This window comes from Callorhinus ursinus, unplaced genomic scaffold (genome assembly GCF_003265705.2).
Source record: "Callorhinus ursinus isolate GAN/ISIS: 27379988/994484 unplaced genomic scaffold, GSC_fseal_2.0 scaffold10, whole genome shotgun sequence".
Lineage (NCBI taxonomy): Eukaryota > Metazoa > Chordata > Mammalia > Carnivora > Otariidae > Callorhinus > Callorhinus ursinus.
In genome coordinates, this window is record NW_027397072.1 from 9,235,297 (window position 1) to 9,250,967 (window position 15,671).

General features: G+C 48.2%; 1 protein-coding gene across 3 annotated transcripts in view; it reads left to right on the forward strand.

Annotated features, from left to right (window-relative positions):
* Window positions 1–15,149, forward strand: part of LPIN1 (lipin 1) — a 96,431-nt gene extending 81,282 nt beyond the window's left edge. For all 3 annotated transcript variants that reach the window (XM_025867757.2, XM_025867760.2, XM_073897009.1), the window contains 4 exons: window positions 3,066–3,218; window positions 8,609–8,723; window positions 9,490–9,593; window positions 12,466–15,149. In XM_025867757.2, coding sequence (XP_025723542.2) covers window positions 3,066–3,218; window positions 8,609–8,723; window positions 9,490–9,593; window positions 12,466–12,625 — 532 coding nt within the window. In that variant the 3' untranslated portion in view covers window positions 12,626–15,149. The remainder of the gene's footprint in view (window positions 1–3,065; window positions 3,219–8,608; window positions 8,724–9,489; window positions 9,594–12,465) is intronic.
* The last annotated feature ends 522 nt before the right edge of the window (window positions 15,150–15,671 follow it).

Consider the following 15,671-nt stretch of genomic DNA (forward strand, 5'->3'; position numbering starts at 1 on the left):
TAGGAACTTTGATGTGAAGAGCTATATACAGAGTGGGTTTTTTTTTTTTTTTGAAGATTGCATTAATTAGACAGCTAAAATACAAAGATGTTTAATTAAAAAAGTTGCTTGATTTTCAGATGCATTTTTCAGATGCATCCCTGTATTCAAGCTGGTATTTCTGGATTCTCTTCGTCTTAAAACTTTCCTGTTTCCTGGTTTTAAAGAATGTATTTATTAAGCAAGTGTAGAGACGAGTTCCTTGACCAGCATAAAATATCCATGGTGGAACAATAAGCTGGGTTGGAAGTGGGTAGTTTGTATTCGCTCATGTAGCAAATATTTACTAAGTGTCTGTGACTTGCTGAGCACTGTTTTTGGCCCTGGGGTTACAGCAAGGAATGACACAAAGTCCCTGCCCTCGGGGGGCTTATCGATTCATGAGAGATACTGTCAAACAAGGAACTATCCTCTAATATTAGTGATGAGTGCCATTAGGAAAAATAAAGCAGAGCAGAGATTCAGTGTCTGGAGTGAGGGTAAGCGAAGGGTGTGTTTTATTAAATAGAGGGGCAAGGGAAAGGTCCTCTGGGGAGGTGATGTGAGGGGAAGGAGGGAGCGAGCCTGAAGTGTGGGGAACAGTGTTCCAGGCGGGAGGAACAACACGTGCAGGTGCCCAGTGCAGGAATGAGCATGGTGCCTCGCAGGACTGGCGGGGGCACTTTCTGGTAGGGGGGAGTGACAGAGCAGAGGGGGGGGGGGGGGGGGGGGGGTACCAGGTCTCGCCAGCCCTGTGGGTCATGGCAAAGAATTTGGATTATATCTGAGGGACATAACAAGATTCTGAAGGGTTTTGAGCACGATATGAGCGGGTTTTGAGTTTTCTTTCTGTGTGCACACTTGGTGTGTGGGGCCAGGAGCTGATTTAGGCTGCTGTGGGAGTAGAGGCAGGAGGCCCTGTCCCAGAGGTGTGCACGAGGACTGTGGCGGTGACAGGGGACTTGGGGGGTGGTTTGGGGTCCTTGTTGGGGTAGAATGAGGAGGCCTGCTGATGTGTGGGGGGCTAGGGGGGGTGGTTCTGAGGAGAAGTAGAAACCCAGGTGGTCCTGAGGTTTGGCCTCACACCTGGGCCAGCGAGAGAGTGCTGCGTGCTGAGTGGGGAGGTCGCGGCAGGAGCGCCTGCGCATGTTTGGCTATGGGTGCATCACGTGGGGGGTACTGTCCTGTACCCCATGAGTAATGGGGGGTTTGCAGCTGCATGCGTTGGCCTGGAGATTGAGAGAGGGGCCTGGACTGGAAGTATAAATTCAGGAGACAGCCATGTATAGATGGTGTTTAAAAATGTTGAGTGTGTTTTATTTAGTCCAATGTATGGAGACTATTACCATCTAAACATGTAATCAATGTAGAAATTCTTAATGGGATAGATCTTCTATTCTGTTTTTATAGTAAGCCTCTGAAACATGGTATGTATTTTATATTAACAGGACATCTCATTTTGGACACTAAGCTTTCAATGGTTAAAAAACGTGAAATGGAGGCCTAATAAAGTAGTAAAGTTGTGTTTAATAGAAGAATAACCCTGTGATCTGTTTTTCACTCCCAACACTGCGGACACCCAACACATGGGGCCGTCACATGGAGCAGTTCTGAAATTCTGTGTAGAGACCAACTGGGTGTCCAACAATTCAATTCAGGTCTGACCCCAACTACCCGGAGGTAGGGTAGACCCTACAGGTTAGGGGCTCAGGCCCACAAGACAGCTCCCATTTTAGACACTAGCTGCAAGTAGGAGGTCCCTGGCTTACCCCCACTTTTGCCTTACTTGGCTTCAAATCAGGGGTCCCCGCAACCCCTTGTCAGGTTTAATAATTTGCTATAATGGCTTACAGAACTTAGGTAAACACTCCGGTTTATTCTAAAGGATACAAATGAATAGCCAGATGAAGAGGTACATGAGGCGAGGTCTGGAAGGGTCTCCCCTCCATGGGGTTGGGGTGTGTCTCAGCACATGGATGCATTCACCTACCTCTCTGAACCCTGAACCCCATTATTTAGGGTTTTTGTGGAGGTTCATTGATCAAATCATTGGCCATTGGTGATTGAGTTCAATCTCCAGCCCTTCTCCATTTCCCAGGATTTGTGTGTGTGTGGGTGGTGGTGGGGCTGAAAGTACCAACCCTCTGATTGCATGGTTGGTTCCTATGGCAACCAGCCCCGCTCTCCAAGGACCACCTCATTAGCATAAAATCAGGTTGGAGGGAGGGGCTTGTCTCAAATAATAAATGGCTTGTTGCTCAGGAAGTTACAAGGGCTTAGAAGCTCCATGCTGGGATCCGAGAGGAAGACCATGTACATCTGTATTATATCACAGCATCACCAATATCGTATACTGCTTCGGTTTGGACGTGGCATTTAAAGCCTTTGGGGAGTGGGTGTGATCCCCTAGGGAGCCAGGTGCTGAGGAGGATAGTGCCCCCAGGACCCCAGGATTGTGCACGTGGAGCCTGGTTGGAGACAGAGCCAGGGGACCTGTGTGGGAAGCCGAGGGACGGAGGTGTTCCAGAGGAAGGGGTGCTGCTGGGAAGTCTGTCCACATGAGAACTGTGGCATCGCAGGGACTTACGGGGCCAGCGAGGCAGGGGAACGAGTCTGCTTGGAGCGGGTTCTCGGGGTGAGATGTGCAGTCAGTGCAGATACTCAGCCCTTTGAAGGAGTTTTGCTGCCGGGGGGATGGGATTTGGCCTGGAGAGAGGGAAATCCTTCGGTGGGTGCAGGCAGGTCGGCCAGTTGGCACAGAGCCTCAGTTTCCCTAGCAGTGAAGAGGAGGGAAAATACCTACCGGAACGAAATTCTCGAGAGGATTAAAGCAAGTGAGGGAAGCGAAAGTGCTTAGTAAGGGACCGTGAAATGCATTCAGGCTTCGTTCTCAATGCAAAAGAATATTTCTAGAATGTGGCCTTTGGCTGGGGAGGGGAGCGTGCAGCAGTGCCATTCTGTGTGAAACATTCGGGTTAGCGTTTGTGAATGCAGAACCGTTCCGTGGTGTGATGCCATGACACGTGAATGCTTTGTCTCTTTTTCAGAAATGGCTATAAGTTTCTCTACTGTTCTGCACGGGCCATCGGGATGGCAGACATGACGAGGGGCTACCTGCACTGGGTCAATGAGAGGGGCACGGTGCTGCCTCAGGGGCCCCTGCTGCTGAGCCCAAGCAGTCTCTTTTCGGCCTTGCACAGGTATGACACTTGGCCCAGCCACCTCCCGCCCCGGAGCTGCGGGCCCCCCCAGGCCCCCTCGCCTCCTCCCCGGGAAGTGTTGGCGAGAAGAGCCTGTCAACTGCTCTGATGTGACCCATATCCCTGCCCCACAGTGGGCATCAGGAAGGTCACCCTAAAATGCAGGTCTGGCTCTGTTCCCCTGGCCTCACCCTTCATTAGCTCATCATGGCTCTCGGGATCAAGTCCAGATTCATTAGCTCGGCTCACGGGACTCTTCCTGACTTCCCCCTGCCCTCCTTTGCAGTTTTTAAAACTCAGTCACGCTGAACGGTCCCCGTTTTTCCGGAACAGTGTTTCTACTTCAAGCCCGTGCACCTGCTGTCCTCCCTTTGAGGGCGGCTGCCCCACCGGCGTGGCCGGGCTGAGTCCTAACGACTCTGAGAGTCAACTTGCATTCCGTCTAATCGGGGACCTGGGCTGGGTTAAGTGGCCCCTCTACCTGCCACCACCACCTACCTGGCCCTTGGCTCCCAGAGGAGTTGTCCTTTCTGGGAGTTTTAGTCACACATTTTGTTGTTGTTGTTGTTGTTGTTTTTAAAGATTTTATTTATTTGCGAGAGAGTGAGAGAGCAGGAGCAGAGGGGAGGGGCGGAGGGAGAGGGAGAAGCAGGCTCCCCGCTGAGCAGGAGTCCAATGCGGGGTTCGATCCCAGGATCCCGGGATCATGACCTGAGCTGAAGGTAGACGCTTAACTTGCTGAGCCCCCTGGCGCCCCCCACGATTTGGTTTACTGGTCCTCTGATGATCACTAGCCAATGTCTGATTACCCCCCTCCCTTCACCATCACAGCCTAATTCAGAGAAGTTGAGCCAAACTAAGTCTGGTCCCCTGGGGTGGGAGAGGAGAAGACAGGGCTTCCCTGTACCCCGAGGCCCAGGGCAGCTTCCCAGGCTGCTCTCAAAGCATCACCTATTGTGGTTATAACAGGATGTTGGTTCTCCCAAAGGCTGGGTCTAAGTATCAGATGGTTCTGTCTTCAAGACCCAGTGAGAGGCTCTGCCTCAATTTGAGGACCAGCTTAGCTGCTTCTTGCTGCTCCCCATGCAGACAACAGAAAAATCCAGATGGACCCCAAGCACCATGTTGGTTCCTCTTGGGTGTTTTTCTTCAGCTCTGCAGATACCTTTTCCACCGCAGCTTTGTTTTGTGTGATTTGTAATTTGTTTCTTGTGGTAAAAGATCTCACACTGAAACTTGCGCATTCTGGGGAGGAAATTCAGGCAAACCTCTGGATGCCATAGTGTATTTTAAATCCCTAGAGTTGTCCTGAGAGCATAGGCCTCAGTAGAATCCAGATGGTAATGAAATGGGGTCCCTGATGTATGTTGACAGTTTGTAGCAAGCGACTCATTGTCATGTGTTAAGAACTGCAGATTTGCAAGGTGAGGCAAAACATTGACATTATTACTCTAATACCCTACCACTAAATACACATTTAAGGGGATCTTTTTCATTTTTTTCTTATTTAAATACCACTGTCCAAGATCTCTCAAAAGTGATCGATCTTAGACAGTGAGGAATTATTAAACCAAACAAGGACACCTCCCAGTGTGTGTTCCCTCTTGGAGCTGGAGGGGCTCCTGACAGATATGGCCAACAGCCTGGTCCTTCCAGCACCACATTCTAGCCCGAGCCATTCTCTGTGTCAACCGTCCTGCAGAGCTTCTAGAATTGATGGGCAGGTCTGCCATGAGCCAGAATGACCTTCCCTAGCAAGATGCTTTCATTGGGTGCACTTCTGGTGATACTGCCTGGGTCTCAACTGGAATGAAGGCAAATCCACACAGTGGGTGGAACGCAGTTGGCAGGTGGGGACGGGGAGCCCCAGGCTCTGCTTGGCGACTGGCTGGTGGTGTGACCAGCCGGTGCCTCCCTGTCCTGAGTCTGTGTCCTCAGCTGCCAAATGCGAGGGTTGGATTAGACGACCTCAGGTGTCCCGTTTCAACCCTGAAATGCTATGATTCTAAGAAACATGTCATGTCAGAGAAGTTGAGGGAATCTGTTTCCCACACCTCACCTTTTGGTGCAGGAGCTTCTCCTTTTAAAGTGGAAATTGGCTTTGAGTTTTCGTTACCTGCCCTCTTGTGTTTCGGCGGCAGGGCAATTCAGATCGTTTTCACAAACCTCTGTGAGTACGGCGCATGTTGCTGATACGTGTGGCTCAGTCTCATGGGGGGTAGGGGGGCTCACTGACGACAGGCAACTCGCCTTTGCTAAGCCCCAAGACTAGGTTACTGGGCAGATGTGAAATTCTGGAGTTTGGCAACAACAGAGGCTGGCCTCCAGCTCTGGGAAGGAAGAAGCTGTTTCACAAGTAGCCACGTTTTTCCCTTTGGGGTTTTCTGAGGTGCTCTGAGACTCGGATAAATGACATTTTGTTGTTTGCTGGAGTAAAATTACCTCAAGGGTGAGTTAGGACCAGGGACTGTTTGCACATTCAGGTCACCGAAGACCTAGGCTGTGCCAAGGAGCAATCTGGATGCTCACCTCAGTACTTGTCAGCAGTCCTCATTGCTTCCTCCCGGCGTACCTTACTGCCCACGAGGAGCCTTGCATGGGTGGCACGGGGCCACAGGGCCACGGGTCGTCTCTTACTGGGTACTGCTTACCCGCTCTATATCATGCAGACATCCTTCTCCGCGTGCCACACACTCACACACTCGTGCCCGGGGAGTGTGCTTGAGTGTGTGTGTGTGTGTGTGTGTGTGTGTGTGTGTGTGTGTGTGTGTGAGATAGAAATTGCGATTGAAGCAGGAGGCTGAATTTGGATGGTGTCCCCTGAGTGGATTGAAGTTTGAGACTCAATCACAGTCAGCCATAGGGTCCTGAGATACATAATGTAAAACCTAACCATAATGTAAAACACTAAAAGTGTTGCCTTTAGGGAAGGCTCCGGAGTCCACGGAAGTCCCTGCAGAGCCAGGGCCAGCCCTGGGGTCTTGTGACACTCAGGTTGATAGTCTACCACCACCACCACCACCACCACCACCACCACCATCATCATCTAAATTACATTTTGAGTAGGTACAGAAGAATATTTCTAAAACACATGCGAGGTATAAATGATAATCAAATAGTGAACAGCAGTGTACCCACCATTTTGCTAAAGCAAAAGGTCCTAGACCCCCCACCCCTCCCCACCGAGTAGTGACGGTAGCCACTCTCCCTGAATCTTGTGTTAATCATTCCCTGCTTTTTAGAACAGTTCTCTCGCATGTATTTGTGATCCTGACCAATATGCTTAATTGTGCGCATATGTGGCCTTTATGTAAACATATCATATGTTCTTCTGGAACTTGCTTTTCTCGCTCAACATTATGTTCCCATGACTGTTGAGTAGAGTTGTGACTCATTGCTTTTACTTCTGTGTGGTATCCTGTTGTAGGACGACCACAGTTTATCCATCCTACTACTGATGGATGCTTGGGTCATTTCCAGGATTTTACCATTAAAAGCAGTGTTTCTTGTGTGTCTGCACTGGGAAACACCGGCACTAGGTGCTCCAAGGTACACACTTAGGATTGGAATTGCTGGCCATAGAGGATGCACATATTTAGCATTACTAGGTCATTCCGAACTGTTTTCCAAAGTAGTTGAACCAATTTATGCACTGACAGTGGGGTATAAGCACTCCCCTTGTTCTGCTTTCTTGCCAACACATTGTCAGCCATTTACATTTTTGCTAGTCTGGTGGGTGTGAAATGTCTCTCTTCGTACGTTTATGGGCCATTTGGGCTTCATCTTCTGTGAAATGCCTGCTCAAGTGTTTTCCCAATTTTCTTTTTGATTTGTGTGTGATGGATTCTATATATGTAGCCTTTCTTATGAGCGTTGCAAAGAGCCTTCCCCAGTTTATGGCTTGTGATGAACATAAATTCTTCTTTTCATGTGCTTGAACATATCATTTCCCCTGTAGTTTGTGCTATTTGTGTATTAAAAACGGCTTCGCTGGCTGTGGGCAGGAAGAGAGGCTCCTATGATTTTATCCAAAGGTGTTGCCTTTCATGTTTAAGTGTGTAATCCACCAGGAATTGATTGTTGCATGTTAAGTGCAGGAGAGGCCCATTTTCTCTCTTTTTTTGGTTTCCCTTCTAGGGTTGTTCAGTTGTACCACCATCATTTGCTGACATGATGGCCCATTTCCTCCTGCTTTGAGTTGTCATTGTGCTCATAAATCAAGTGTCCATAAATGTGTGATTTGGTTTCTGGCCTTTGCTCTTCTTGTGTAATTGTGACGATCAAGTTTTATGAAGACATACAGACAAAATCCCGTCGAGAGGTTGATTGAAATTACAATGAACTGTGCATCAGTTTAAGGAGAGTCAGTATCTCCTTGTAATACTGAGTCTTCCAATTCACCTATATGGTGTATTTTTTCATGTAGGTCTTCCCTAATGTACTTCAATAAAGCTTATAATTTTATCCATAAAAGTCTGGCACATCTTCTGTTAGGTTTATTCCTAGACATTTAAAATTTTAAATTTCTATTTATGGAATTACATTTTTACCAGTTTGTTTCTTCTGATGCATGAAAGTGCAGTTGATTTTTGTACATTAATTTTTTTTACACTGATTTTTATACCCAGCAATCTTATTGATCTCTTATGAATGGTGATTATTCATCTGTAGATTCTCTTTTTTTTAATGTATTTTTTGTGTGTGTGTGAATAGTGACAGTTTTCTTTCCTTCCTTTCCAATCCTCATAACTAGGTTTTCCTTCCGTCACTGTGCCGGCTACACTGTGTTGGGTTGAAGTGGTGGTAACAGCCACCTGTTGTTTCACTGTTACCTGGGTGTTGTGGGTTTGGAGTATGCCCTGCTATTCCGAGTTTAAGATTTTTCATCTTGATGCGATGTTGAATTGTACCAAACACCCTGTCTATATCTATTAATATGGTATGTTTTCTCCTCCTTCCGTCTGTTAATGGGTTAGACTACATTCATTGGTTTAAAGTGTTGACTTACTCTTGCATTCCTGGAATAATACTTTTGTGCTTTGCTGCTGCAGTCAGTTTGCATATGCCTATTTATTTAGGTTGTTTGCACTGACATTCATGAATGAGATTGGCCCACACTTTGCTCATGCTTTTCTTCTCTCAGTTTTGTTTTTGAGGCTACGTTAGCCTCATAAAACGAGTTTGGAGATGTTCTCTCTTCTCCTACGTCTGGAATTCTTTGTTCCTTGGATGACTGGTGGAGGTCTTTAGTAAAATCATTTGTCCTTAGCATTTTCTTTGTGGGCAGACTTGAAAGTATGGATTCACTGTCTGTGAATTTAGAAATAGTTTGATGCTAATGAAGCTTCTTCTCTCAAGCTGATCCATTATTTATTTATTTGTTTTAACAGAGAAGTGATTGAGAAGAAGCCAGAGAAGTTTAAAGTCCAGTGTTTGACAGACATCAAAAACCTGTTTTTTCCAAACACAGAACCCTTTTATGCTGCTTTTGGAAACCGACCGGCTGTAAGTAGTAGATTGGATATATAAAAGAGCTCTTGAAATTACCGCCTTTCTGACAGCAGTCGTCCGAAAGGTGGGTCTCGACTCCATGGGGAGTCAGATTCCCCTCCCACTAGACATAGCTGTAAGGAGATTTTCAATTATCTCATGGCCTCTAGTTTTCTTTGAAGATTGGCTGGTGGGTTTCAGTCTTAAGCTTGAAATGTGGAACCAGAAACTTCAAATTCCAAATCACTTGCCAGTTTAGTAGAACAAGAACAAAAGGATTAGACTCTTTCTACCAGAAGGGAACCACAAAGCCAGGCCTTAGCACCACGGTGAAATTTGGCATCGCAAGTTTTCAGAACATTGTTGCATATGATAAAAGAAATGCTTTGAGATTTTATGTGTACTACCCAAATTTGTGGGAGAGTTTAGCATTCTGGATAATATAGTTGGGTACTAACTTCCCAGTAAGAAAATTCCCCTTTTGAAACCCACGCCTGAGAAAATGGGTCAGAGAATAGCCTTAAGGGGTGTAAGAATTGCAGGGGGATGTGGTAGGTTGTTTACTCATTAGCTCAGCTCTCGAACGGATGAGCGCATGAAGGCCCTGAGGGGGAAACGGATTTAATAATTTCACATCCAGACATACTTTTTTCTCTGCACTACTTGGAAGCAGAGTTCTGGTTAATGAAAATTTTATAATATTGCATCAAATCTGAAATATCCCATATTTGTGTTTATAATGCGCTTTTTTCCCCCCTAATTTATACTTTCCCAAATACAGGATGTGTATTCGTATAAGCAAGTAGGAGTGTCTTTGAACAGAATATTTACTGTCAATCCCAAAGGAGAACTTGTACAGGAACATGCAAAGACAAACATCTCCTCGTGAGTACCGTGCACGTTCTGTGGGATTGCTGTGTCCTTACGTTGTTAGAGTCTTGATCTTGGAAACTTGTTTTACAGTTTACACTCTGCCTTTTTGTCCTTTGTTGCCTATACTTTCATCTTTAATTCCTACAAAGGAAATACAGTTTAACTCCTGGTAGTTTGTCCAAAACTTAACTTTTGGACAATCTGCATTAAATCGGGCCCCCTCTGAGTCAACAGTTTAAGCCAGTGGTTAGGTTCTGCTACGGAGTGGAATTGAATGAATTTCAAAACTCGTGGTTTAGATTTGCGAAGTGAGGACTGAAAGCCTAGCGTGCAAATTGGAAATGTAATCGAATTGAAATATCATGTGAAGCTGTGTTTATGGACGAGAAACTCTGTGTGCCTTCACACACTGACCTGCCACACTGCTCTCCCCAGAAATTGTCAGAATTCCTCTCATACTTGTGGTCGGAGCCGAGGCTCCCTGGGCAGTGGGCTGAATTGGGCTCCTGTCTGAAATGAGGCAGCCTGGCCAGCTGTAGAATCTCCCTTGACTTGGGGTGTGCTTCGCTCTGGGTTCCTAACTTGTGAGAGTGGAGAGCATTTCCTCAGGCCTTGTGTCGGTGACCGTTGCCCACCGGGCATTTTAGGTAGATGAGAGATTTAGGTTCCTCCTAGAGCCCATTTTCACTTCCAAGATGATCCTTATGCCCGTTCAAGCTTACTTTAGCCTAAATGGGGGTGGTTGTAGGCTGGAGGGGGCCCGGGGCCCGCCCCACACGCCTCCTTCCCCCAGTCATGGCTGTTCCTAAGCAGTTCTCAAGATATGCTGGGAGAGAGAGGAGGATGGAGCCAAGAGCCTCCTCCATCCTTCAGAACAGGAGGCGGTGCCGGGCCCCCTCCGGGCTGGTGGAACAACAGCAGGGACGGATTGCTTCCTTACCCCGGCCACGTTCAGAGTGGCCCCAACGGCATCGGGGCACTTCTCTCCTGCATTCCCCAGCGCAGCACCCTCCCACGTGAAAGGGTTTCCTGGTCTGGGGAAGGTCGAAGAGATCTCTCTTCAGGGTCAGAAAGCACCTGAACTGATGAGACACTGCCCAGAAATGGCAGCAACCCGGTGGCAGGTCTGTCACAAGGGATGTGGCAGGAGGGGTCCCGGCCCCCGCGAGGGTTTACCCTGGAGCCCTGTGGGGTTATCCCATTCCTGAGACTCTGGGTTCAGGCGCCTCGGCCCGGGGTGGATCTCTGTGTGGGAGGAACTTGGCGCCTTGTCATCTCATGCTGGGCTAGGACACGAGGCCCTTCCGGGGGGGGGGGGGGGGGGAGTGCCCCTCCATCCCCTGGAGAGCACACGCTCTCCCTGGCTCCAAACTTGGGATGGTCATTTCAGATCCTGGGACACTGTGTTTGAGAAATCAGATGGATAGGAGTCCCGGGCGGACGGGGAGTGTCAGCACTCGCTACCGTGGTTTGTGACCGTCCGTGTGGGAGCTCTGTTTGCTCCCAAGGGCCTGTGTGTGAGAGGGGTGCATATGGGGCCCGGCCAGCACCCAGAGCACTCAGCAGTTTGGATCTGGTGCCTGCCGCACACCCTGACGGCGCGCCATGAACTGTTCCTCACGGGGAGGGGCCGCCTCCCACAGCCACAGAACTCCAAACAGATAGGTCTTCAGGCCAGGAGGTATTTTAAAAATTTGTTTTAATCCCCAGGAAAGACATAATTCTTGCTTGTTAGGGGAGATTTTCCCCATTCTGTGCAAGCATGATGTTCCTTATAAGCCCTTTGCGGGTCCTTTATTAAATACACACTCTCATCCTTAGTTAATAAGGTATTTGATGCCTCAGAACATGCTAATTCCTGGAGTTTGTTTCGAAAGGCTTTTTTGGTTTTTAGCAAATTGGAACTGGAAAAGGACCCTGTGGCTCTCAGGGAGGACTCTGGGGACATGTGGAGAGGTCTGGGCTTGTCAGAATTTCTGGTTGGAGGCGCCCAGAGGTCTGAAAAGGCACGTTCAGTACAGCAACTTTCTTTTTGTAGTATAGGCCAAAGAGACTAAGACGCAACATCTTCTTGGGGAATACACAGAAAACGGAGGGAGAGAATATTGCGGGGAACGTCGAGAAACACCCATCTAGTCCAACTCCATATTCCATAAAGACGAAGGGCCTGAGGCCCAGAGAGGGCAAGACACTTGCCCAAGGTTACACAGCAAGCTTGGTGGGAGTGGATCCTAGGTCTTGTCCCTCGTGCTAGCTAAAGCTTCTTCCCTAAGGCTAATAATTAGCGAGGGTTAATGTTAATAATGGATGTTGAATAAATTCACTGAGCGCCGAATATGAGTGATTTTATTGTCGCATACGTTTATTTAATTCTCATGGGGACACAGGGTCAGTTTTCTTTTCCTTTCCTTTATAGTTGAGGAGATTGTGGTTTAGAAGGGATGAAGCCATTTGCCCAAGGTCACTCAGCTGATAAATGGCAGAGCTGAAGGTCAAGTCTGTGTCTCCTTAGCCCAAGGCCCAGGGTCATTTCCTTGCACAGTGGAGCAGTCTCTGAGGCTTTATCGGTGGTTCTTCCCCCCAGGCTTGGACACCCGCTGTCACGCTGATTTCCTCCCGTCCCCCACCTCCCGCTTGTGCCCCTTCTTCGGTCTTTCAAGCCAAGTCAGGTTCCACCCGCCTCGCCCGTGGGGCCTTCTGTGAGTCCTAGTTGGCACGTTCGTTGATTTCCTGTTAATTAGCGAGGAATCATTCTAGAACAACTGCCAGTGTGTTAAGCAGGGTGGTCTGTTCCCCAGGGCCATGGATCTCTCTTCCAGGCACAGCGCAGGGGACCTGGCCCGGGGTCCCTCGGAGGCAATGACGTTGTCCATTCTCCCTCCAGGTACGTGAGACTCTGTGAAGTGGTTGACCACGTTTTCCCATTGCTGAAAAGAAGCCATTCTTCAGACTTCCCCTGCTCAGATACCTTCAGTAATTTCACCTTTTGGAGAGAGCCATTGCCACCTTTTGAAAACCAGGATGTTCATTCTTCCTCAGCATAAAATGTCGCAAGCCACCTCCTGACATCATGTGAAGACCAGCACCCTTGATTAAAGGACAGGTTTTGGTAGCCACGGAGCAGGGGCTCGGGAGCCTGATGTGCGGTCATTTGCTTAAGAGCAGAGAAATCTGAGGGGCCTTTCTCTCCCTTTCCCGTGGCCCCCAGGGGTGGACTTTTCTAAGTGAAATACAAAGGGTGTACTTTATAGGCGAGGCGTCGGGTGCACTCAGAGCGGGAAGGCATCCCTCGGTGGTGGCTTCAAGCCAGTTGCCGCGCTGCCCCGCCCCGTCCACTCTCGCGGTCCCTTACTGGTTCCCGGGGAGAGGTGGCTGCCAGGGGGTCCCCACCGATGACTGTTCGGTCGAGGCACGCCAGACGCGCGAGACTTTGGTAGAGGAGGGGCCCATTTCCATCCGTGGCAGTGTGTGCTGAGGGGCCCGAGACCTGCCTCTGTGGCTTGGCCTGGGGGTGTCTCCCCGCAGTATTTGCCGACGGGGCTGATGGTGAGGCCATAAATTCTTTAATTCCTTTGATTAAAGATAACCTAGTTGGTATATTTCCCCCCATTTTTGTGGCCCAAGGCTGGAATATCTATGCCTTAATGCATCTGTGGCAGGCGTTTTATTTAGAATGTGCTTTGTCTGCCTCTCTGTAACTTTGCAATGCCTTAAATTCAGATTATAGTAAGCATTCCTAGGGCAGTGCTTGGAATGAGCTCCACACTCTGCCAGCCCCGCTTCTCCAGCCACGTGGTGCTGTCAATGTGGGTTCGAACAGAACTCATGCCATGTGGTGGTGATGTCGATTTTTGTTGGGAGCTCTTGAAAGAAACTAGGTGGTTTTACGAAAATCGCTTCAAGACGTTATGTTCTTTGTAGATACTCTTATTTATTACTTTACTCTGATTGGGTTTATTGTTATGAGCATTTTAGCCGTAGTCTTTCTATTATAACTGTCATGAATACATTAAAACAATAGAGATGTTAGACTATCCGAAGAGCCTTATTCTGTATATCTCATAACACTGACCTTCTTTTGGAGCTTATGGGTAATGCTTTTTATTTTCCTTCGCTTTGCCTGCTCGAGTTAAGGGCAAGTGGATAAGTAATAATTCGAGTGACGTTCTTTACGTTGGCAGAAGATGATTCCTTTACTTGTTTATAAAATTGGCTTCTGGAGAGAACAATTTGAAAAGTGAAAGAACTATTTTGGTAAAAGATTTTGCTTTACTTTTTGAAGTATTATTTTTTTAAAGAGTGTTTTATTCCAATGATTGCAAATACTTTCCTATTTAAATCGCATTGTTAGAGAGTCAGAACCTGCAACAGTTGAATGAAATTTTACTCTTTCTGTGAAAGAAAATCCAGAGGTGTTGCCTTCATTCTAGCTGCTGGCCTCTGATAGCAAGGGGTGCCTTCATGGAACTGTCCGCCAGGCCCGACAGAGAACGGCAAACATGTGTGTGTCGCTGGTCACAGACTTGCCTAGAATCGAAACGCGCATGCACAGATTCCCTTTTGGAGGCATTAAAAATAATTAAAAATAGTTCTGCCTTAACTACTCTGGGCTTGTTCATTAGTGACCTTTAGAGGCTACGTTAAATTCCGTCATGAGGGTACTTCGGGGTGAACTTGAAGTGTTGTGAACTAAGCATAAGGTCACATGCCTGCAGAGGCTGACATAGTTTGTCCCCTGCACTGGGGAGGATCCGGCTTTGAGGAGGGGTGGTGTGTCCTACGTTGTGCCATCCTGCGGTACCCTTCATCAGGACGACCAGCGGCAGTCACTCTCCACGTGGACGTCGGAGAGCTTGCAACCCTGCATTCCTAGTTTTGACGTACCTTACACCTCCGCACCGCTGCACTGCGAAACAGAGCATGCCTTCCAGGAGGTGACACGCTCGGTTGTGTGTCCCCTCTGGCGTGTGACCCCTGGAGGGGCTGTAACATTCACACCTTCCTTGTGGCTTCCGAAAATGAGATTTGTATGTGGCTGCACTCATGCATCTATCAGCTGGTTTTTCTGTATTTACACACTTATTACCCAGTAACCCTGTGGTCATGCTGCGTCTGGACCACACATTTCACAGTTGCCCTGTGGAGATGAGTCCCTCCACGTGGCGTCATCAGATGATCATCCCGTGTGATGAGGGGAAATACACATACCTGGTACATGGACAAATGATTACACCTTCAAAGGGAAACTCCCTCTTCACTTCTAGGTTGAGATCACCACTTTAAATATATTTAATTTACAACACTTGATCTGTATTTGTGTATGCTGGCGCGATGATCCCAATCACTGTAAGCCCCACGGTGTCGTGCTGGCTGCAAAGCTAGAAAACATTGTAATAAAGGAGATGGATGAGCGATTTCTCTGGAAACCAGGCGTGTGAATTTTAAAGTTTTTTGGTAAGTTATTAAGTTGCTTTCTAGTGTGTGATATCAAACATTTTTATTCTCTACTCAAAAAATCCTTAAGGCTATGAACTGCTCAATATTTGGAATAAAAAAGCCAGTCTTCTCCTTTGGTGCAGTACTGACCCTCTGTAAGCATGGGGGAGGGGGGAGGAGGGGAGGCTGGGGGAGGCTGTGTCCGGGGCCCGTCCTTCCGGTGGGAATGACTTGAGAGCAGAGTGGGCTCAGTTAAGTGTGGTGCATGCAGGTTCCTCCAGGGCTTCGCCCATGATCGATGTGTCACACAAGCAGGCTCTGGTCTGTGTTCTTGCATGAGTTGCTCCGTCAGGTGCAGCTGCAAGAGGAGACACAGGAGAGGCTCAGGAAACCGAGTTCATTATACCTGAGTATAATGACATGGGAGGCACTTCATGCTTGCAGTGCCCTGTGGGGAAACACCAGGGTGGTCAGGAGGCAGAAGTGGCTGGAACGAGGTGAGAACCTAGGCCAGAGCCTTCCCTGGGCTTTCCAAAGGAGAGGGTGTCCAACTTGAATTATTTCCATGGCCTCCAAGCTGGGGGGGGGGGTGGTCCCTGGTGGGCCGGTGCCCAGCCCTGGGATGTTTAAGGCAGAGGAATGTTGTTGGCTTCT